At 36.7% G+C, this 26,470-nt stretch overlaps 1 protein-coding gene across 2 annotated transcripts in view; it reads right to left on the reverse strand.

The window, feature by feature from the left end:
- LOC106872565 (nucleolar protein 10) overlaps positions 1-26,470 on the reverse strand; it is a 328,579-nt gene that overhangs the window by 14,837 nt on the left and 287,272 nt on the right. Inside the window, exons 3-5 of one of the 2 annotated variants that reach the window (XM_014919596.3) lie at positions 7,591-8,190; positions 2,790-2,835; positions 1,238-1,336 (exon numbers count right to left, since the gene is read on the reverse strand). In XM_014919596.3, coding sequence (XP_014775082.1) covers positions 1,238-1,298 — 61 coding nt within the window. In that variant the 5' untranslated portion in view covers positions 1,299-1,336; positions 2,790-2,835; positions 7,591-8,190. Of the gene's footprint in view, positions 1-1,237; positions 1,337-2,789; positions 2,836-3,821; positions 3,955-7,590; positions 8,191-26,470 lie in introns of those variants that run through there. The other variant, XM_014919595.3, reaches the window with a different exon arrangement.

The following is a 26,470-nucleotide window of genomic DNA, read 5'->3' on the forward strand; positions in this document are numbered from 1 at the left end:
GAAATAAAAAGACAAATGTAAATATTTTCAAGAACTAGAATGGTGGGGGCTTAACTAAGTTGAGAGAAACAGTGACTATGTTGAGAAGTAGGGATGTGATCCACAGAGGACCAGCTTCATTTTGATGTATGATACATGTTCCTGTGTTGGTAATTATACCTGTCCTAAACAAAATGGCATTATTTTTTGACTCACCCTCGTATGATCTCATTAATTTACTTGTTTCCACAGAAAGAGTAAATATTTTTATTTACCCATAAAATGGCTCCAGTATATTACTGGTATTGTTCTTAAAAAAAAAAGGCAATTTAAAAGAGATTAAAGCCGAAAGTTGAACCTGGCAAAATTTGAATTTGAAGTTTAGGGGAATGAGACAACCTAATGTAAAATATATTTTGACATTCTTCTAACATGTGTGGATTGAGATGTCTTTCATCTTTCACTTGTTTCAGTGATTAGACTGTGGCCATGTTCTACCAGCCTCTTTTACCAAACCACTAACTTACAGGGATGTAAGTGGTAGTTGTGGGACCAATACAGACACAAGGGCACACACACATATATATATGATGGGCTTTTTTCAGTTTTCCTCTACCAAATCCACTCATAAGGAACCTGAGGCTATAGTAGAAGACATTTACCCAGGGTGCCATGCAGTAAGACTGAACTTGGAACCATGCAGTTGGAAGCAAACTACTTCTCACACAACGATGCCTGTATCTCAAGGATGAATTGACCAAAATGTAAAAAGTGAAAAACTGACTGACTTCAAATGAATTGAAAATGGATCTGGAGGTTAAAGGTGTCAAGTCATGTTCTTGTTGTATACATTCATCATCATCATCCTTTAACGTCTGTTTTCCATGCTGGCATGGGTTGGACAGCTTGACCAGAGCTGGAGAGCTGCACCAGGTTCCAGTCTGATTTGGCTTGGTTTCTACAGCTGGATGCCCTTCTTAACACTTTACAGTGAGTGTTGGGTGCTTTTAATGTGCTGAAAATTAATTATTAATGATGGGAGCAGTGTTAGTGCCAAAAGGTAATCTTTATATATATCCAACTTAACACAGATGGGCAAGTATCTTTACTATAGCTTCATGTCAACACAAGCCTTGTGAGTGATACTAAAAAGACAGAGAATATATGGAAACATAGGTCACCCAAACTCCTTCTTTGTCCTCTCAGCCATATACTCACATCTTAAAGTCTGTAAGCAAAGAATCTGTTGTTTACTAACCTGTGACATAAATATTGTTGCCATCTGGTGTAACACTGATAGTTGAGCTCAGAGATGGCATTTCCAAATCCTGGATTAACTCAATTCGTTGACGTATATCTAATAAGACAAAGAAAGAATTAAGGCATATAATTATCAAATAGAAAATTACTTTGAGAGATAAGGGCCAAGCAAATGAGATTTCTTAGTTACGTGATGAGGAAAGAGGGCCCAGGGAGAAATTAGTGACGACTGGAAAGGCTGAAGGGAAAAGAAACAGAAGAAGGAGAAGCTTGACTGGTTGGAAGAAAGAGGCTGTGACAGAAAACAAAGAATAGAGATTTGTGCCAGGATATGGTCACCCATGACTCACTTTCAGGACATGGCGCCTAAAGAAGAATTATCAAAGGAAAGTGATTAATATCTTCATTCACTCTGTAAAGAGTTTTATCAGAGCATTTGTTATTCACTGAGCATGACTGATGCCAGTGCCGCCTGAGGCACGTAAAAAGCACCCACTACACTCTCGTAGTGGTTGGTGTTAGGAAGGGCATCCAGCTGTAGAAACTTTGCCAGATCAGATTGGAGCCCGGTGCAGTCTCCTGGCTTGCCAGTCCTCAGTCAAACTGTCCAACCCATGCTAGCATGGAAAGCAGACGTTAAACGATGATGTCTCTAACTTGGTAAATGTTTCATGTTTCTGTTTAGCTTCAGATCAGTTCTGATCAAACAGACTGTAACCAAAAGAGTCCCAGTCACGACCATCCAGTCTATTTCTTTGAGGGGTATACAACACATATATTCTCCAATGTGTTGTTGCCTAGTATGGCATGATTTGAGAGAGGCTTGGATACTATTTCTAACAGGTCACAAAACATTGCCTGAATATAAAGTGGGTCAAGGATTCATTTTGATATCTTCAACTTCTAGTAGAGAGTTGTAGTAGTTGAAATGTCAATCATGGACAACAGTTGTGTGTGAAAAAGTGGTTGATTTAGGGGTTGTTTTGATACCCCACTTTTTTTTTAACTCTTTAGCATTTAAACTGGACGTATCTGTTTAATGCTGAAATGAATTCTTTGAAGTATACAGTTACTGGTCCACAATGTTATTGGCAATAAACACTCATAACTTGTCTAACTGTAAATTTTGTGGATAGTAAATTCACTTTTTTCAGATTAAATGCTGTTGTCATGGTAACAACATCAGTCAGACTGCTGCTGCTTAGTCTAAGGTCAACCTTGATTAAACTGATCGATTACCAAAGGTGTTTGAATTGTGATCTCACAACTATTTCTGCTGTCTGTTCCTAAGTCATAGTGTATCAAGGACTATATCATCCAATGTATTTCCCCTATTTATTATTTTTTTTAAATGGTGTATGTTCTTTTAGCAGGTTGACCAATCATATTGAAACTTTTACACTGATCCCTACTGATATTGTTCCTTAGCTCTGATCAAGCAAACTCCTATGATCCCTAAGGTGTTGAGTGAACGAAGAGCCAACTATGGGAACAGGTGGCACCAAATAAACAATCATGATGGAAATGTCTGAGAGGATAAAAATTCATACCAAGATCATTTTTCTGTAACTGTCGTTTCTTTCTGTCTGTGAGCCACTGGAAATGAAAATAAAAGAGAACTGAAAAGTTACCAAAAACATCAGCTAAGAACGAGATGTTGACATATTTTCAGAATGTATCTTACATTTCACATTTATTAATAAAAAAAACCTTGTAAATAACAACGTTTGTTACTATTTAGCCCCAGGTCAGTGCTGGTGATCACAGAAAATATGAGCCTTCTATTCAAGTTTTGTTGATCTACTGTTGGATGAAAGCTTCAAAATACTGTTCATCGCTTATCCATGCTACTTGTAGTTCCTCATTCTCCACACTAGCCATTTACAGTTACATGCGATATACCTATATTCGTAGTGATTGGCCCTGCCATTTAGCACCTTAGCAGAATTTGAACTTAGAAAGCAAAGAGCCAGAGTTGATTCCACAAGACTTAACTTATCTAACAATTCCACCATTTCACTGCACTGGACTCCTACTTCATCGACTCCGAAGGGCTGAAAGAATATACATAGCACATACAAACACACGCGAGACATGATGATGGGAGGCAGTGTGTTAAGGTATTTGGGTTCTAATCTCATCGCCTACAATGTACTTAATAGAAATTTCAAGTGATTACAGTTTGCCAATTAGTTTCAATAGCTGGTGGAGTTGCTTCTTTTTGTTGTTACTTCATTAATTATTCATCCTTCTAATCAGCAATTCCACTCTAAATGAGAAATCCTGGAGTAAAAACGTACATTTGTTACAGAATCGGAGATTTTAGGAATAAATAACCAGTAATTATGTTTTCCCAATTTGATTATATAATATAGTTGTAATAATATAATCATATTTTAATTAAATGTATTTCTTTAAATTCGAATCTCTTTCTAAAAACCGATCGAAACCGAAGAACGAAATATCGTTTAACAAAGTTATTTTGAAACAACACCACGTGAATGAGACGAAAGTTTTACATAAATGATATCGAAGTAAACTCAAAGAAAAAAGAAAAAAAACACTTAAGATTAATGATTTACCTCAGGAAGGGATTTCCCTGCACTCAAGTTGTATATTTTCACTTCATTGGCGTAAGAAAATTGCATTTTGGAAATAAAAACTTGGCATTTAATAAAATAGTCCACATTGAGAAACCATGTTGCAATTTATACCGGTGTCAACCGAACTTTTTCTCTCATGGTAAAATATTCCACTCCCGCTTATGCAGTATATGTCATTAATTTAATACAAATTACGTTTTACATTAATTTACTTTTTAGCTTCCTGTTTTTCTTTTTCTTCGTTAATTTATGGACGAACTTCAGTGGTTTCATTCTTCACAGCAGAGGACATTAGGAGAATGTTCAGGTTTAATACGTTTTATTGTCTTTACAGAAATGTTTTAGTCGCAGGTCAGTCCTGAATGCGTAGACCTATGATGAAAAGCGTTCTATCTATGACTATTCCATATTTATTACAGGTATTTGATTGCACTATTTAATATGCTCTCCAGTTTTATTTTAAGACAGAACCAAGTTACGATGTCAGATTGTCGGACTTTAACTTGTTAAAAGAGTTTTGTAAGAGTTACTCCCCCTGGACCATATTTTTTCCATGTGTGTGTGTGTGTGTGTGTGTGTTCTTGAATGGCTTACAAACATCTACACTTCAATTGTTTTTGTTAATACCATTATGTAGAAGACAGAATCGTTAAAATTTTGTGTACAAATTTTTGTTTTCCTCTTCATAGCATAGATAATTTTTTAGTCTGAAATGCCAGCTTCGGCCTCCAGTACGCGTTAGTCGACCCAAGGCTATGGTTGAAAACACTTACTGGCGAACAGAGAAGGGCGAGGAACAGGACAATTCGCACGATCCGATAGTTTTTCCCTATAGAAAATGGATATTCTTCCCAACCACACGGTTTTGGGTACAGTTCCACTGCATGGCACCTTGGTCAAACACTGGAGTTCGAAGGACATGTTGTTGTACACCTATTACACTATTTTAAAATTTTATTTTGCTTGGGTTTCTGACTGTATGTATGCATGTATGTATATGGATGTGTGTGTGGATGGATGTGTGTGTGTGTGTGTGTGTGTGTGTGTGTGTACGTACGTACGTATGCATGTATGTATGTATGTATGTATGTCAGTATTCAGTTTTATTTCAAGATTTCTTGCCAACAGAAAAAGAGCCGGTTTCTAACCTAGATCCAAGGATCCTTCATTGGGATTTCAACATCAACAACAGGATATTTTTGTTTGTATGTATGTATGTATGTATGTATGTATGCATGTATGCATGTATGTATGTATGTATGTATGCGTATATGTTAAGTGAATCCGGATTTTGTTTAAAACATCAGACTGCTTATTATTGCCGTAACTATGGAAACAAAAACCGAATGCATTAAATTTGTAAAATGTGTATATTTTTCATGAAAAACAAACATGTACTCTAGAAACATTTGAAATATATTATTCATAAAATATATAATTAAATATTTAAATGTTTTAAATATATCATAGATATATATTAATTCTCCAAGAAATAGCTTTCTGATAATCTCTTCCCGATTGCTTCAACTTATCCAGATTTTCGTTCAAAAAATTGTTTTGTATTTGTGTGATTTTGTCTGTTTATATGTTTCGTTCGTTTGTTAATGTAGTTAATTGCTATGAGATGTGTGTAGTGGTGGCAGTGGTGGTGGTGGTGGTGGTGGTGGTGGTGGTGGTGGTGGTGGTGTGTGTGTGTGTGTGTGTGTGTGTGTGTCTCAATGTATAAATGTATCTATTTCTGTATGTTTGTGTGTGCATTTTCTATTAGATGTACGTGCTTTCGTATGTGTGTGTACTGTAGGTGCTTAAATATTGTGTTTTTATGTCGTGGGACTGTCTTCACATATATATATGTGTCTCACTGCTACACGCGAGCGCCCTCTCCTGTTATTTCTCTCTGTTTTTCTCCTCGTCTAGCGTATCTTTTTCATTTTATACTCTTCAACCTCACACCATTTGCCCACTTTTCTCCCTATTTTTCTCTTCATTTCTTGTCCTCTTCCTTCTGTTCTCCTTTCTAGTACAATTACCCTCTAGCAGAACACAATCATTTTAATCCCATCAAGTGAATGTGACGGGTACTGGTATAGCAAGAGTATCCCAACCTTCAGGGCCAATGCCTCAATGAATTCACGCGGACCCTCGTAAATTGAGCTGGTTCAAACAATCCTCATTGAGAGAGAGAGAGAGAGAGAGAAAGAGAGAGAGAGAGAGAGTGTGTGAGAGAGAGAGAGAAAGAGAGAGAGAGAGAGAGAGAGAGAAAGAGAGTGAGAGAGAGAGTTATTTTCTGGCAAATGAGAGTTGTCAGAAACGTTAGCACGACGGGTGAAATGCTTAGCGGTATTTCGTCTGTTTTTATGTTCTGAGTTCAAATTCCCCCGAGGTCGACTTTGCCTTTCATCCTTTTGGGGTCGATAAATTAAGTACCAGTTGCGTACTGTAGTCGATCTAATCGACTGGTCCCCTCCTCCAAAATTTCGGGCCTTGTGCCTAGATTAGAAAAGTTGAGAGTATCGTCTGTTCTGTCTGCTGTTATGCTACTTAAAAATATCCCTTCCTCCATATCTACGTCTACATTTACTACACCGAATTTAACGAGCAAACAAATAATTATCTTATTTTAAATTGTTCATTTACAGCACAAGTATTTACTAATTAAACTTTTAATACTCACAAAGATAAATATTTCAACACTTATTTAATTGTTACTTTTTTGTATGAAATAGTATCTCTGATCTATAATCCTTGCAGTGGAACTGAACCCGAGACTACGTGATCGCAAAGCAAGCTTCTTAACCACACAGTCAAGCCTGTAATAGAAGAGGCGCAAGAAACCCTATTCCATTTAAGCAAGCTGAAGACATGCTTCGATCTCGTAACGAAAGTATTGTTGTTCTTTGCTGCGTTCGTTCGAAGAATATATGACAAGAAACACGAATTTTAAGCGCAATTATTTATTGCTATTTACTGACTGTCGGCGTCGTTTCGCTTGGCAACATGACAACGTATATATTTGTGCATTAGTGTAATAGAACAATTGTAAATACGAGGTGAATATAATATGTATGCATGCATAAGCATATGTATATGTAGTACCTACACACACAAACGCACAGGCGTATATAGGCGTTATACATACATCTTCACATATGTTCCGTATGCTTGCTTCAAAAACTGTGTCTTAAAAAAAGACCAACTTAAAAACCGTCGGAGACTGACTAAATACCAGGAGTGAGATTGTTTCTTCATGTCCGCAAGTTACAAAACATATCTTAGCGGGAATTAAGGCTAAACCTCTAAACACATCACAACGCATTCCGGTTTTGGTTGAGTAATTTTTTTGATATTCGTAAAACTACTTATATTACCCGCGCAGTTGATTATCACCCTTTGGTTTCCCTCTGTCTTTTTCTAAATGCGCATGCTCATTAAAACCTCGATTACATCGAACGCAGTTACAAAACCGTCTTGTTTTTATTTTGATCAGGAAACCCTTGGTACCTGTATTTCACAAGGCGTGTGTGTTTCTTATTTATATCATTACTCTCTTAGTTGTTGAACTTCACTCCGCACATACACACACACACACATTTAGAAAGTTACCCGATTATTGCACGAGATAAGACATAGATAAGAATCCATTAAGAAAATGTAAGATATAAATAACCCCAAGAAAAAAAAAAAGAAATATAGTTCTAAGAATTTCCAGTGTAAAACATCCTGAAAACAATACATTTACATTACTTACCGTGTCTCTTCGATTTATCCTTCCAAATTGGTCACTACAGACGCATGATGTACGAAAGTAAGAATCGACAACTGCTAAGCGGAAATTTTAACGCCGAAAGGGATGTGGACAGACTACATTTCCAATGCAGGAAGGAAGTAGAGATCTTAAGTCTGTATTAACAACCTGTGAAGTCTGGCTAATAACACAGCAGCAACATCTGCATCACAGAAAAGTGTTTAGCAATTATCGCGGTGAGGTTAACGATTGTGAAAGTAGTAACACCACCAGAAGAGAGAATATACTACAGTGGAAGAAAAGTGTTCGCTTGAAATACTACCTGTCTTAAAGTAACATAGAAATATCGTAAATGACACAACGGAAACGAAACGAGCCAGCAAGAGGCTTGTTTAGTGTATGTTATGAGCCTAGCTAATAGAAACAACAGTTTAAGCAATCTTAAATCGTACTCAACAGTTTTAGAGAAGGGGATCTTAGATAATGATGTTTAAGGTTTTCTGCGTCTCAGAAAAGCAAGATGTTCACGACTGGAATGGATTTAGTCATTGTGTCAACTCAACCGAGTAAAGGCGGTGCCCCAGCATGGTCGCAATCAGGTAACTGAAACGAGTAAAAGAATAAAAGAAGAATATATTATATATGGTCATCACTCAGGTACTGCCCAAGCCACCCTTCCTCCCACCATCCACCTCTCCTACTATCATAAGCACAAACACACACACAAACACACACACACACACATACACAAACACGTATATATATATATATATATATATATATATATATATATATATATATATATATGAGCTTTCAGTTTCCATCTCCTAAATCCACTCACAAGGCTTTGGTCAGCCCGAGGCTATAGTAGAAGACACTTGGCCAAGGTGCCATGCAGTTGGACTGAACCCGGAATCATGTGGTTGGTAAGCAAGCTTCTTACCACATGGCCAAACTGTGTTCATGTACGCACGCACGCACGCACGCACGCACGCACGCTCACACACACACACACACACACACACACACACACACACACACACACACACACACACACACACACACACACACACACACACACACATTACTCACTGATCCTATTAAATTCCGAAAGAGAGTCCCTCCGGTATTATCACTTTCGAGTGCTTTTATGATGATGAAGATGATGATGATGATGATGACGACGACGACAACAGGGACAGTAACAACAACAACAACAACACCTATGACAGTAAATAGAAAAAGACAATTTGCTGGTTGACTTTACTAATCAAATTTAATTACTAATCAAATTTAATTGTTTCCCTTTCTTTCATCTTCGTATTTTCTACATATTAATATTTTATTTATATTTTTCTTTTCTTTTCTTTTTTTTATCGTTTAAACAATTTACAATTCTTTGGCGTTTCCGCCCCCACGGAAATATTTGTAATTCAGTCAAAAGTTACACTAAAAGTACGAAAACATTATAAACAACAACAACAGCAACAACATAATAATAATTATAATAATAATAATAATTCTCTTCACTACTACTACTACTACTACTTCTACTGATAATAATGATACCACCACCACCACCACCACCAACAACAACAACGAATGAAAAAATTCTCTAAGTAGCGGTGGGATTGATTTTGTAATGAACAGTTATTTTGTGATATATATTTTTTTGCAGTTTATATTAAGTTAACGAAACGGAAATGAGAGGCAATATAATCACAGTTATGTCATTAACAATAACAACAACATCAAATGTGAAAAGCACACCAAAAAAAAAACAAAACGCAAACAAAAGAGAAAGCAAACAAAAACCAACAACAATAAAATCGCTTAATGAGATCACGTTTAAACCTTACGGTGTTGAAGGTCGATCGTTTTGTAGAAATCAGTTTCGGTTGATTTCGGTGAAACCGGATTCTGATTTCTGGTTCCATCAACCGTTGTGAAGCCAATAGCCATTCTGTGCAGCTCTCTCTATGCCTGTTGACGACGGCGTGGTGAGCTTGTATAATTTATTCTTTTATTTTTTACTTGTTTCAGCCATTTGACTGCGGCCATGCTGGAGCACCGTCTTTAGTCGAGTACATCGACTCCAGAACTTTTTCTTTGTAAGCTTAGTACTTATTCTATCGGTCTCTTTTGCCGAATCGCTAAGTTACGAGAACGTTAACACATCAGCATCGGTTGTCAAGCGATGGTGGGGGGCAAACACGGACACACAAACACACACGCACGCACACACACACACACACACACACACACACACACACACACACACACACACACGACAGGCTTCTTTCAGTTTCCATCTACCAATCTATACTAAGATTATATATTTAACCGAAATTGCTCAAGGCACCAATAAATGTTTCGTACGTCCAATAATCATCAGCAGAACGGAAAATTGAACGCACATACCCGTTATTTACAGTAGGAACGCAGTAAATTTTATAGGAAAAGTCGTCATAAGATGTTTTTCTGTGGATAACCGGAACAAAATAAGCTAGAAAAATAGACAAGCAAGTAAATTGTGCTTAACGATTTTCCTCAAGGTTAAATAACTAATAATAGTTATAGTTTTAAAACGGTCAACGTCTTATTGAAAGGTCTGTTACAATACAAACGTACATAAACACACATGCAGATTAAATTTATACAAAATATATTTATAAGAATAAAATAAACAAAGCGAGTTGTATAAATAAAGAGATATATTAAAAAAAAAAAGAAGAAAAGATATTTTTAAAAGCAAACATTGTGTTAAAGAAAACAGCCGATAGCTAGCAAAAGTTGCTTCCATATTATTTAAAATGCTACTTTTAAGATTCTACTGTTGATCAACACGACATGTTTGTTTGCTTCCCAGGACTAAACAGATAAATAAATATGGCGTATTTATTATAGATCACAAGATTTTCTGCTGAAGGAGTCTTTATTTTCATGAGACAGTCGGGAGTCAATGTGTGTGTGTGTGTGTGTGTGTGAATTCTTTTATTCGTTTATTCTTTTACTTGTTTCAGATAGTTGACTGCGCTCATGCTGGAGCACTTTTATGAAGGGTTTTAGTCGAACAAATCGACATCAAAAATTATTCTTTGTTAGCTTAGTACTTATTCTATCGGTGTCTTTTGCCGAACCGCTAAGTTACGGGGACGTAAACACACCAACATCGGTTGTCAAGCGGTGATAGGTAGACAAATGCAGACACAAAGACACACATACAAAAATAAGGCTTTTGGTCGGCCCGAGACTATAGTAGAAGACGCTTGCCCAAGATGTCACGCAAAGAAATCTTCTTCATGTTGATTTGAGCTGTGTGTGTTGGGCATTGGTGACTGTAATAGAAAGATTAAATAACTTAAGGGTTCGCGGTAGGAAGCAACGTATTAAGATATCATAATAAGTTGTTGGTCAACAGTTCTGCAACTATTCAGCTTCCAAGTACAAAGATTATAAAGTTGAACATATTAATCAAAAGACTCTCACAATCTGTCAACTTTACATTAGAGGCGTGTAGGAAAAGAAATTTCAGATTTGCCTTCCGTAAGATATCAGGACAGGCAGGCAGGCCTACACTTTGGTGGCATCTCTCACGAACAAAACGTTGACCAGAAGAGATCGTGATCAAGAATTGCTTAAAGTAGAAAAAAAAAAGGAAAAGAAGGAGAGAGAGAGAGAGAGAGAGAGAGAGAGGGGGAGAGGGAGAGAGAGAGAGAGAGAGAGAGAGAGAGAGAGAGATAGAGAGAGAAAGGAAGAAAAGAGAAGATACGAGAAAGCGAGGAATGAAAGGGAAAAGATAAGAGAAGGACCAAGATAAGGAAAATGACGAAGAAGAGATAGAGGTGAATGGAAAGAATAATCAATGCGATATTGTAAAGAAAGTGTGAAAGACTACAACAACAACAACAACAACAACAACAACAACAACATCATCATCATCATCAACAACAACAACAATCCATCTCATAAAATTCGCCTTGATCTTAGTTAAAAACGATAGAGGTGACGATAGTGGCGCTGCTGTTAGTCTTGCACGAGGGGGTACCCAAAAGAAACCGGAATTTTGCAATATTATTTTATTCACTTAGTTTTATATATTTACTCTTTTATCGTCTTCAAAGTATTCTCCATTTTGAAGCAATGCATCAGTCCAGACACGTTTTCCACTATTCGAAGCAGTCCTGGAACTCTTGCGAAGTGATGCCTTTTGATGCCTCCATCGTTTTTTTACTCCATCTCTTCCTCGTCTGCAAATTCCATAGCAACCAGCTTTCGTCACCAGCGATGACCTTCCAAAGAAGGTCTGGAACAAATTCCAGCTGCTCTGTCGGTTCACGACACGGATTCAGTCTTGGCTGCGTTTGATCCTCCGTGAACAAGCGATTCACACATTTTGCTGCAACTCTTTTCATTCGCAATTCCTCGCCCGAAATTCGTTGACAGGAGTTCCAGGACACATCAGTCACATGAACAAGTTCGTCAATTGTTTGGTGATGGTCCTCCAAGATCAGTCTATGAGTTTTCATTCGTTCGGGCGGTCGATGGTCGTCCTGAACGAGACTGGTCTTCAAGCGACATGTGACCATTCCTAAAGCATGAAAACCTCTCGTAAACTTATGTTTTGCACATGACAGCATCCTTGTAAGCTGTTTGAAGCATGACAACTGCTTCGGCTGCCGTTTTCCCCAGCAGAAAACAGAATTTCACGAAACACGCTGTTCCCTCGTTTCAGCCATCGCAAAAATAGACGAACAGGGGAGAAGCACTGCAATGCAAAGACGCACCACGTGGCAGTACGACATCTGCTGACGAGGCTGGTCGGCAGACTGATGCCTGAGGGCCGCATCAAGTGAGTAAAAATTGATATGAACATGATCTAGAGGCTGTCATTCGTGAGTGATTCATAATATCTGATGGAATTTCTCCGAAGAGAACGATGATAGTATTATTGAAGTAAGGGGATTAGATATCATGGCGGAGGACAGAAAGAACAACGACTTTGTTGTCCTTTATTATTGGAAAGAAGATATCAAAGAATCTGAGATAAACCGAAAAATGTCAGGATCTAAGAGAGAGAGAGAAATGAAAAGATTGTCGTAGAAGGCACTGGCAGAAATTGTTCCCGTGTTGATTGATATACTCAGCAAGTCGCTCGAACTGCAACCGAAGAAGCTGAAGAATATTGGAATTGAGACTCGTATTGTCGACTTGCAGAAAAGTGTCACGTGTTTTCCAAGAATTGCATGACAAATTCCTGAAATTAGAGGAGACTTTTTGTTACCAAATCTCAGGATAACACCTCTGCTGAGTATAACACAGTTTTCGTATGATGATGATGATGATGATGATGATGATGATGATGATGATGGTGATGATGATGGTGATGGTGATGATGATAGTATTAATAATATCAATAATCTCTTATTTATGGGTAATTTAAAGTTTACAGCAACATAAAGAACTTCTTCGTAGAAACTGTTATTAGTTCGTTCGTCGTTGTCGACGATGACCAAAGACATCAAATGGAAGAAGAAGACGGGGCAGGGCATGTCCAGCTGTGACCAATTAGTTCGATGCACGCTTGGAAGGATCTGGCACTGGTGGTCTGTTGGGACTAAAGGCGAGCAGTTGGCTCTGGATTTGCGCAGTTCGCATTTTCTATGGGCCCCTGCAATCCTGTTCTGTCTGTAGGAGGTGGAACCTCAGTTGGTGCAGCTTTGCCGAGCAAGGTGGTCTTGTGCTTGCGTTTCTGCACAAATAGGATATTTTATAATGTTAATAATGATTTAATAATGTTCGGATATTTAATAATGACATCGCAGTGACTTTTAGAATCGAAAAATATGCAGTGATAGACATAAAGCGGGGGGAAAACCCCATAAAAAGCCCTGGAATAGCTCAACATAATGATGATCAACTTTAAATCATTAAACGTAGAAGACAAATATAAATATTTGACAGGAAATTCAACAAAATCAAAAGTGTAGAAACGATGGGATTTCTCAGTAAAGAATACTTTCGCCAAATGGAGAAGATTCTAAAATCTAAACATAATTCAAACATTCAACGTGAGGACAATATCATTGATTAAAGTATGAAGCAGGAATTATTGAGTGACGGATGGATGAGGGGGAAGATAAATGGCAGTCTCTTGGTTACGACAATGAGGGTTCCACTTGATCCACTCAACGGAACAGTTTTCTTGTGAAATTAACGTATAAGTGACTGAGCGCTCCACAGACACGTGTACCCTTAACCTAGTTCTCAGGGAGATTCAGCGTGACACAGATTGTGGCAAATATGGTCTTTTGAATTAGAGGTACAACTTATTTTTGTCAGCTGAATGGATTGGAATAATGTGAAATCAAGTGTCTTGCTCAAGGACACAACTCGACTCCAGGAATTGAACTTACAACGTTACGATCGTGAGCCTTAACTGTTAAGCCACGTGCTTTCACTTATTTAACACTAGCTTAAAAGCCTTAATCCGCGCGGACTTTTAAGTTAGATCCTATGGAGGGTTCATTGGGCCTTCGGCTCAAAACTGAAGAGACCTAATTAGCATGATTATAATACATCTATAATGACTATAATCCCCGGTGGTGTTTGATCAGAGGTGAAGAACGGATGAGAATTAATTCCGTAATGCAATCATTCTATTGTTCCAGTCCCAAGTTGAATTCCAACTGTTGGCCAATTTGTTCCAAAGTTCTTATCTCGACATGAAATTAACAAAGCGATTTGTAAATTTATCTCCCCCTTCACCTCTGACGTCATCTGACAAACGCCATCGAAGATGGCATGAATCAGCCAAGCTTTACTTGCTAGAAATAGCAACCCAAATGCTTTTACATGAGATCTCAATGCTGGATGTTCAGGAGCCAAATGAAGGGCAGATTTTCAATCCTGGGATCATCCTGATTCCAAAAAGGTATAATATATCCAAGTAGAACAAATGTAGATTGAGATACAGGGGACCCACACGGACAGACAGAATTTCGCTTTTATAGCGAACTGAACCATATATTTTATCCCCGTTCGCTAGTTATATTCTCATCTCTAAGTCTGGCTCAGGGCCATCAGTTTTGTGTGGAGGGGAGATCGTTTAGCTCGACCACGATGCTCCATTTGTAGTTAGTTTATCAACCCCGAAAGGCATTAAAGGCGAAGTCTACGGAAGAAATGCCGTTAAGCATTTTGTCCGGCACGGTAACGATTCTGCCAGCTCGCCGTCTTCCCCTGGCTATAAAATGAATCTGAAATGCAGATTGCAACCAAAGCAATCCTTCACTCAAAATCTATTTAAGCCAGATGGGGGCACGCAAGAGAGAAATAAATGATTACAATTGTGTGACATGGTGCCATTAAATAGTAAATTAATTAATTTCAAGTTTATGGTCACTAGATTGGAAACTTGGGAACGCTATAACAAGGAAAATGGTGGCTTCCATACAATTAATCTCCAAGAATGGTTTCCAGAAAAAAAAACATGGCCGTTGAAGACCATCAGAAATTAAGAATAATATGTATGTACGTAAGTACGTACGTACGAACGTACCTACCTACCTACCTACGTATGTATATATGTATCTATGTATATATACATGCATTTTTGTGTGTTTGTGTATACTTACATTCTTACATACATAATATGCATACACACACACACACACACATATATATATATCTATATACATGTATATATATATATATATATATATATATATATATATATATATATATATATATATATATATATATATATATATATATATATATATATATATATATATATATATATATGTATATACATATACATACATATGTATATATATATGTATATATATATGCGTATATATATATATATATATATACACACATATATATACATATGTATATGCATGTATGTATGTATGCATGTATGCATGTATGTATGTATGTATGTATGTATGTATGTATGTATCCATAATACATACATACAATCTGTGTATTTATTTCGATATGCGCGAATTCCCTGTTGATTTATTTATGTTAAACATTGTTGGTTCCTTTCACAATCAATATATTAATATCGAAGTGACTTAAACGTAAGAGATCCGTCACGCTTTCGGTTAAAGGAGCAGTAGGAGGAGGAGGGAGGGGCGGGGAAGGGACGAACAGGAAGTGCTTTTTGGTGTATAAAAGCGCCCAGAACAAGGGAGAGGTATGTAAATGAAGGGAGGTAATAAGAGAATAGAAGGAAAGAAACGTTTATGAATCACACACACACACACACACACACACACACACACACACACACACACACACGCGCACACACACACACACACATATCAAGTATTAAAGTGATCCAAATTCTTTGAGTTCTGTTAAGCAATTGGGAAGAGATTGTCGACCAAATGAACTACACAATATTGCGTACATACAACCATGTATACATATTATACTTTTACAAGTAGAGTGGGACAGTGATTTCGAAGTTTCGGCCTGCTCAGTATTCAATGGACTTCAAAGTCACTGTCACCAATCCTTCAGTTGAATGTAAAATTTTACTTATAACTCGACATAAAAGACATTTTTATATACGTGTGTGTGTGTGTCTATACATATGCATATACGTATATATATGCTTATATATATGTATATATATATATATGTGTGTGTGTGTGTGTGTGTATATATACGTATATACATGTATATGTATATGTGTGTATATATATGTATAAATATGTGTATATGTATATATATGTAAATCTATCTATATATATATGTATATGTATACACACACGCACATATATCTTTTAATGTACACAGTATAAAGATTAGAGCTACAAATACTTTCTTGCTGTGAAGACACGTGCCTTTACAGCAAGAAACTATTAGTAGCTCTTACCTTTATACTGTGTGCATTAAGTTATATTTATTTCCCATTGGATGGAGTGCTTTTTTGTTGATCTTACCTAAAAGGAACGGTAACACACACACACACACACACACACACACACACACACACACACACAGTCACACATACACAGTCACACATGCTTACACATATGCAACACATCTTTACTTGGTATGCTTATTGTTAAATACAATGCGTACAGAGAATTGAAGATTAGTGGGGGAACAGATCGTATTGATATATTTAATTCGAAATGATACCACGTGGAAGGCGAGTGAAAGTGAGGTGTAGAATCGTCTGCATCAGTAATGGCGGTGATGGACTGTGGTGTTTCAGTGGATATTCGTGCAAGTGGCGACACATTGTATGCTGTATTAATCAACATGAATAAAAAACAGAAAACAGAAAACAGAAAAACAAGGAAAAGTGAATAATACAGGAAAACAAATCATATACTAAGAAACGTGTTCTTTTTCCCCCCGAGAAATTTTCCGAAGTGGTCAAAGTTAATAACAAATTTAATCAATAGAAAAGTTTCCGATGTCAGAAGATTAAAAAAAAAAAAACGAATTGAGGAAACAAACAAACAGACCAACAAATAAACAAACCACCGAAAATGCTAGAAGGAACCAGTTTTAATGTGATTAACAAATGTTTCTAATCGACGTCGTTTTATACTCTACTTATTAATGTCGAATTCCATCAGTTTTTCACGCTAACATCTTTTAGGAAATACGATTCTAAATAATTTCATGTTTACTCCTGGTAGATTTGTTTTTTTTTTAAAGATATATCTCCATCAAATACTTGACGAGGTGTGTTTTGTTACCGATTGGAAAATGTCATTAATTTTTGAAGTTTCAAACTTTTCTACATCAATCAATGCTTTTTTCTTCTTCTTCTTCTCTCTTTTCTCCATTCAATGTTTCATGTGAATTACTGCGTCTTCCATATCTGAAACTATTTTCTATTTCGTTTATCGGTGTATCTGTTATTGGTTTCAGTCATTAGACTGCGGCCATGCTGGGGCATCACCTTGAAGAATTTTTAGTCGGATGAATGGGCTCTACTACTTATTTTATTTAAAAAATATTCTTTCGGTTTACTTTTGCTGAACCGTTAAGTTATGGGATCGTAAACACACCAACACCGGTTGCCAAGCAGTGGTGCAGGACAAACACAGACAGACAGACACATACACACACACACATGTATACGACGGGCTTCTTTCAGTTTCCGTCTACCAAATCCACTTATAAGGCTTTGGTCGGCACGAGGCTACAGTAGAAGACACTTGCCCAAAGTGCCACACAGCGAGACTGAACCTGGAACCATATGGTTGGGAAGCAAGCTTCTTACCACACAGTCACACTTCCGCAGAAATGCATTCGATTCTTCGTCGGGTTCGATGATGAGTAGATGTTTGATCAACTGAATTACCTCATTACTCGTTGAAATAATGGTTGAGTATTCCATAGACTTGTGCATCCTTAACGTAATCATGTGAAGAAAAAAATCAGCGGGACGCGGTATATAACAAAGCTGTACCTTTTAAATTACAGAGATTCCGTACAGTTTTCATCTATCCAGTTTCATTCAGAAGGCTTGAATCGATCTGAAGTTACAGCAAAAGACACTTGTCTGATAACTACGCTGTGGGATCGAACCAAGGGTCCTGAAATTGCGAAGCAAAATTCCTAACCATTCGACCATGTTTCGTCAGTCTTTATAGTTACTCTTGCACGAGTACATTCACAGGCGCGCATATGCATACACATACACATATGTGTGTGTGTGTGTGTGTGTGCGCGCGTATGTATGTGTGTGTGTGTAACTGTGTGCGTGTGTGTGTATGTTTCTGCATGTGTGTGTGTGTGATTTTTTGATGACTTTTGAAAGAGGAGCAGCAGAGACGAAGGGCGCAGCTGCGCGGATGACTGAACAATCATGGCGTCTATCTTACAGCGAATCTGTGCCCACACGAGTCGGGCAGCCACGGAAGTGGTGCAGACGCCTGCGATACCTCGGCCATCCCCGAATTACAAAATACTTGATTCCCACCACAGGAAAGGGTTCTGCACGATGAGACTTCATATCCACAATAGGGAGCATATTTTCTTGTGCATCTACCCTCGATTAACACTGATTCATTCATCACTGATCCGGTATAACACGGCACAATCAATTGTGAACTGTGATACTTATCATGAATTGATCTGGTCAGTCAAAGGTTCTGCTTGAACTGCAAAATCGCTCCCCAGCAACCATTTACAATGCTCAGAACAACTGGAGTTCTTGGAACGAAACCTTTCCCCCCATGTGTTCTATTATTCATTTATATTTATTATATTCATTATATTCATTATATCTCATTATATGAGATCCATATAAACTGATTCTTTTAATGTGGTGTTCTGTTTGGAACCAAACAGCCGTGATAAACAAGGATTGATGCATTGTAATTTTCGGTGTGAAGGATGCAAATCCAATAGGACGTTGACCCAGGATAGCCTGCATCTCTTCCCAGCTGTAGAACGCTGCTGGACATTTAGTCTGTCGGAAATTTCTTTACAACTAATTGCCATAGCGTCTCTTTCTTTCTCTCTCTCTCTCTCTCTCTCTCTCTCTCACACACACACACACACACACACACACACACACACACACACACACACACACACACACACACACACACACACACACAACGGGCTTATTTCAGTTTCCGTCTACCAAATCCGCTCACAAGGCTTTGGTCGGCCCGAGGCTATAGCAGAAGACACTTGCCCGAAACTGAACCCGGAACCATGTGGTTGGGAAGCAAGCTTCTTACCACACAGCCATTCCTGCGCCTATGGAGTCATAATTTTAACAGAATTATTTCTTTTGACTTTCATATTTCTTTGTGAAGAGATCGTATCAATAGCTTTATATTGCTGGAAATTATACTCTGGGAGGGATGGAGGAGAAAATACAATCTTGGCTGTGTATAAGCTCTGTATGGCCAGGCGCCGAACTAGACAGTTGAACTTACATAGAAATCATTGTCTTACAGTAGAACGTCTTTCTGTTTATATCGACCACGAATATCCTGAAGGCGTTAAATGATACTTGCAATAAAATAAAGATAACCACAGATATAACAACATTTCCATAAACACGATCATTCATTCGGTCATCCGGAAACGGACGACTCTATTACTGTTCCATTACATAATATTTACTCTCTCTCTCTTTCTTTCTCCCCCTCTCTCTCTTTCTCTTTACTTTCCTCTTTCTCATACATTCCTTCATTTTATTTGTTTCTTTCAGTCTATGTATCTGTTATCTCTTACTATTTTTATGAGCTTCTCTCTCTTCCCCCCTCTCTCTCTCTTATCTCCTCCTCTCTCCATCCCACATTTTCTATTCACTTTTCTCCTTCTTTCTTCATTATACAGTTTTATTGCTTTCAATAACTCAGAAGTGTTTTTGAAATGTGCAGAAATAACGTTGTGACTTGGTTGGTCAGTGAGATTTCTCTACAGCAAGTTTTGTTTTGTTTTTGCTCATTAATATACACCCAGATATTGGTGATAAACTATGATATGGTTCTAATTGCATACATCACAAAAAAAAACAACAACAAAGAACACACAAAAACCAAAACCAAAAACACTTCTCTGAAAGCAGACTTTGAGCTCAGGAAATTAGAGACCTACACACTGATTATTTAGTTGTGTTTCTTTATATCGTTAGTGTAAACACTACCAGTGTTTATCTCATTTTTCGTCATTTCGTATTCTATGAAACAACGATTCTAAGACATCTCTATAAATTTGTGGCATTTGCATCAAAGTAAGAAAGCAATGGCAGCGTCTTGTATCCAAGCAAACTATAATGAGAAAGAGTTAAGTTCTTGGCCAATCGAAACTGGAATTCGGTTTCGATTTTCAAGTTATTGAAAGCCACATCATTATCTGTTGTTTAACGAGTTTGATTCCGGTTGCTTTACCAACCATCGTCTTTCAACAATCCGGATTGTTACCTGGTAAATTTATAACAACAAGCTAACCTCAGCATCTTACCTGACATATTGAGAATGAATCTCAGAAAAGGCTTATATCAGGAACCGTTTTGTTGAGCTGCTACGCTGGACACTGCGAACCAGTGCCTTCTTGCGAAAATGATTTTGTTGTTGACAAAAGGCCAGGCGCTTACAGACCCTATTAGAGTCATCTTGAACGAATGACCATCTTTATTATTTTGAATGACAAAGACAACGGATTCTCTTGAGTAACAAGTAGAGCTGTTGGCTTTGCACGAAGAAATGTTTTCCTGATTTACTACGCGGGAGACAGGAAGGCTATCCTGGAGTAATCTAGGAACATAACCTCTTCATTAAAGAGTATTGAAACAAATGAACAAAGCTGAAAGTCGGTTCCCAAATGAATTTTACAGAAACTGAGCAATTCCTGATAAGGAGTCATAGTACATACACACTGCCATCTACTGTTCTGGCTTTGCTCTATTCTCTAAGACTGATGCAGGCCCTCTTTGGGAAAGATCAACCCATACCCAAGAATCTGGTGCCTGATCACTGGTTACTTGAAACTTACCGATGCCTCTTTGGCGTTTGCTGATTACTGACAGAAATTTACCAGTCGAGAAGAGAAAAGAAAGGCCGTTAATGATGAAGGTCTCATCTTTTCTCTACTATTCGTCTCTTGTCGCTCAGGAGACCATGAAGACTTTAATGCAGATATAAAGAGTTGTATGGAAAAGTCAGCTGGTTCAAAAAATAATTTGTCAATCTACTTCATTTTGGTTAATATAGAAAGGATTGAGGTAACTCCTCCTGAAGATATAGAGTCAAAATTAAAAGAAGAGTGCCCCTGTTATCTAGTGAACGATATTTCGACATCTCGTGTGTCTTCAACTGGTGCAAAAAATAAATAATAATCTTGAGAAGTACGTGGAACAAATAGGGGCTGCAATAAGGGTGGAGCACTTGCAGAAAACAGCACTGCTTGGAACCACTCGAATACTCCGGAAGGTGCTCGAGAAATAAGGGGTATTACCTTAGTTCAATGGTAGTGAACAGCTGGCACCGTAGTACATCTCCAGCGCTGGAAGCTGTGCAAAGACTATCAATAATAATAATAATAATAATAATAATAATAATAATAATAATAATAATAATAATAATAATAATAATAATAATAGATATAGTTGTCAAAGATCACGAAGAAAAAAAATGCTTTCTAATTGATGTATCAATACCAGCAGATGACAACGTTTCTCTAAAAGAAATGGAAAAACTTTCAAAATACAAAGACCTGGAAATAGAGATAACTCGAATGTGGAATCTAAAAACAGAAACAATTCCTATCATAGTAGGTGCCTTAGGTATAATAAAAAAATATTCAGACAAATACATAACAAAAATACCAGGACTTACAAATATATATAACATACAGAAAATTGCACTACTGGGTACTGCACACATCCTATGTAAAACACTTTCAATACAGTAAACATAAGAGCACCACAGCAAACCACAGCACATACCCAAGGCGCACAGAGCTGCGTTCGGTAGTGAAGTGAAAGCACGTTATAAAAATAAAATTACTGAACAACAATAATAATAATAATAATAAAAACGAGAGAAGACAATTATCACAGTTTGAATGCCTTTAATTATAAACTTAATTAATGAAGACAAATAGAGGCTAAGCGTTAAAAAGCTCGTCAACTTCAGCACATGATGATTAGAATTCATTTTAACGACTACAAAAGCGTTTATAAGAAAGTCAGCTACAGCAAGATTCGAACCTAGAACCACAAAGAACAAACATGTAAAAGCCATTCCGGTGATGTACTTTAGTGGATGTCTCAATGTACCGTGAAACCGTTGTCTACATGATAGTTACATCGTCTAAGTATCTCATTTGTGTTTATCTTTCTTGTTTATTTGACTTTTATGTTTGCCTCTTTGAGTTAAATGCTTTTAATCAAATATTTATTGTAGTTATGCGAGTGGATGTTTGTATTTGTGCACGAATATCTATGGAAGTATAAATGTTTAATATATATATGTATATAAACATACCAGAAACTATGCATGCACGAAATAACACATACGTACACACACACACACACACACACACACATATACTTATACCTTTAATGTGTGCACGTCTGTGTGTGTGTGTGTGTGTGGGTTGTGGGTATTTGTGTCGGTGGACCAAGATTCACTAAAAACCTCATATTTTTCTGCTAATTGTTGTTTCTTACCTTCTCTTACACTCACCACGTCATCTACATTGTGTGTGACCGTGTATGTATATCTACTCACTCGTAAGAAACAACATGGATGTATGCACGCATGTGTGCATGTATATGTGCATGTATGTGTGTATGTATGTATGTATGTATGTATGTATGTGTTTGTGTTGGTGTGCGTATGCAGCTACACTAACTTAAAACTTAGTATATTCTGTCCCTGATTTATCGCTTTCACTCATTCCTTCGTTCAACCCTTTTCTCCACTCTCTCTCGCCTTATTTACACGCACGTATCCTCAGGCACACAAACAAATATATATATATATATATATATATATATATATATATATATATATATATATATATATATATATATACACATACACACGCACACACATACATACATACATACATACATACATATATATATATATATATATATATATATATATATATATATATATATATATATATATATATATATATATATATATATATATATATATATATATTTATATATATATAATATCTATCTATCTATCTATCTATATGAATATATTTATATATATATTTATATATATATACATATCTATATATATATATACATAATATATATATATATATATACATAATATTATATGTACATCTATATACGTTAATGCTATACATGTATGTTTGTATGTATGCACGTAGGCATGCATGCACACACACACACACACACACACACACACACACACACACTCATCCACACCCACAACCACACACACGCACATGCGCACATATTAATGCACTGAATATCTGTTTAGAGACTCAGTTTCTTTTAGTAATTGAAACCCATTAAAGCCTGATATTGTCTGAACACTAAGATGACATTTTTATGAGTTTTTCATCTTCTTTACATATGAATAAACGTCAAAATATACAAATCCAAGCGTAGATAAATAAGTCATATAAAAAGAAGATAAAATGAAAATGATCACTTTAGGAATTATAGGTTCTGAGACGGTGAGTTTGGAAAAAAAATTTCACTAAAATTCCAGAAAGATGTTTGTAAAATTTCTAAAACGGTGTGGTGTTAGTTTGTTGTGAAAATATTGGCGTCCATTAGCTAATCCCACCAAGGGACCATTACAGCACCAGCAATACATGCATATGTTTGTGTATATATATATATATATATATATATATGCATGTGTGTGTATTTATGTATATATGAATAACCATATATATCTACATATATAAACACATACACACACACACATATATATATGCATATATACATATACATATATGCACATATATTTATACAAATATATATATGTATGTATATATATATATATGCATATATATATATATATATATATATATATATATATATATATATATATATATATATATATATATATATATATAAAAGAAAATATATATATATATAAATATATACACACACAAATAACTGAATATATATGTACATACATATATATCGACACACACACACACACAGACATGTATATGTATGTATATATATGTACGTGTGTGTACATGAGTGTTTGGACGTATACATACATACATATGATTACGTGTGTATGCAAGCACACGCAGTTACTTACATACATACACACATGTATCTATGCAGATGTGTGTGATTAGTTAATGTTGTCTGAATAAGGCCGATATGAAAGCTAGTCGATCCGTTCAACAACGAACGACTATCTCTTGGTTCATTCGGTTTGACCTGGTAGAACTGCGACCGGTTAAAGTTAAGTTCCTTCTGCCAACGGTTCTCAAAACAGTGTCGAGAATTTACTTTCATCAAGCTGAAATCGCGTGGAAACCTTTTCTCTTCAGATTAGGTATCTTCCTATTCCAAGACGGCATTTTTGAAAGGGAGAAAGAACAACAGTGTTGTCAAGCGGTGTGAGAGTGAGACACACAAAGACACGCACGCACACACACACACACGCGTGCGCACACGCGTAGCAGGCTTCCGCACACTTTCCGTCTATCCAATTCACCCGTTAGCTTTTGGTGGGCCCGAGGCTATAGTGGAAGATACTCGACCCAGGTGCCGTGCGGTGAGATCGAACCGGGAAGTACATGGCTTCAAAGCAAGCTTCTCAACCACACAACCGTTCCTAAGATTAGATAATCACGGTATCACGGTATCACCCAGACTATCGGATGTTGTTACACGTCGCCGGTCACAATGCGCTTCGCATCGTCTTAGCCTTCGAATGAAGCCACCCTGCTAGTTAAGCGAGCAAGTCAACATTCCTCCTGATCGGAAGACTATTCCGCATCAGGGTTACCCATTTACGGCTGATTGGACTGGAGCAACGAGAATTGAAGTGTTTTGCTCAAAAACACAACTCGTTGTCCGGTTCGGGAATCGAACCCATGACCCAACAATCGTGAGTGCAATACCTTAACCACCAGGACATACATCTTCACACAAGCTTAGATGATACATAGCGAAAACACAAACAACGAACATAAAGGTTAGCAACAACAATATAAACAACATTCAAGTTATAAACACTGAAAAAAAAAGAAAAAAAGAAAAGAAAAAGAAAAAAAGAAAAGAAGGTAGATATAGAAGCAAAAGAAACAAAATAAATAATAAAATCACAGCAAAATCAAACTCTGGTATGCTTAGGGAATATTGACCAATAAGAGCGGAAACCAGAATGCTATCAAGAAAAATATGAATGAAAGTGAATATCTGAAAGATCTAACAGTAGAAAATTCTAAATCTGGTAAGTTTGAATACGCCAATCATCTAAAGAATTAAAATCGATCTGGACTAAGGAAAGATAAACTTGACGATAAGATTTCAACAACAATTAAGAAATAAAAATAAAAAAAAAGAAAACAACAAAACTTTGTCCATTGGAAACGAACAGGAAACAGATGGTAGCATCGATATTGACAGGATAAAGCGAGTAATCTGTGCTATAGCCAAAGTATTCACAAAGGAAAGTGGCTAATTCTTAAAAATCTACTCATTGGAACAACTTAACCGAAGTCAACAAAATGGAAAACTGAGATATATATATATATATATATATATATATATATATATATATATATATATAGAGAGAGAGAGAGAGAGAGGGAGAGACAGAGGGAGAGGGAGAGGGAAAGAAATCTCTTAATCCCGAATGAAATCAACAATGAAAAGACGCAAATGGAAAAAAAATGTAAGAGATACAGGAATATATATATATATATATATATATATATATATATAAACGACAAAGAAAATAAGCATCCGATATCAAAGAACGCCTAAAACACAAGATCCTCGTTAATTCTCAAAGAATTTACCATTATGAAAGCCAATAACTTTTGACTGAGCAAAACAAACAAACATTTTTGTCAATAACTAAGTATAAAAAATATAACAAGTTCAACGTCAACAGCAAAAGAATTTTTTATGGTAAAGAATTATTCTTTATTCGTTGACTGGTTTCAATGATTAGACTGCGGCTATGTTAGGGTACAGCCTTCGCCAAAAAACAACTGTTGCTTGGAACGGCACGAATCTTCTGCATAATTCTTGGAATCTGGATGAGAAATGTTACCTTATTGCACCGGTTGTGGACAACTGACAAGTTGTTACATTCTCCACCGAAGTTGCTGTGTTATACAAGATGATAATAACGGTTTCACATTTTGGCACAAGGCCAGCAATTTTGGGGGAGGGTGTAAGTTAATC

This window comes from Octopus bimaculoides, chromosome 9 (genome assembly GCF_046866305.1).
Source record: "Octopus bimaculoides isolate indiv1 chromosome 9, ASM4686630v1, whole genome shotgun sequence".
Classification (NCBI taxonomy): Eukaryota; Metazoa; Mollusca; class Cephalopoda; order Octopoda; family Octopodidae; genus Octopus; species Octopus bimaculoides.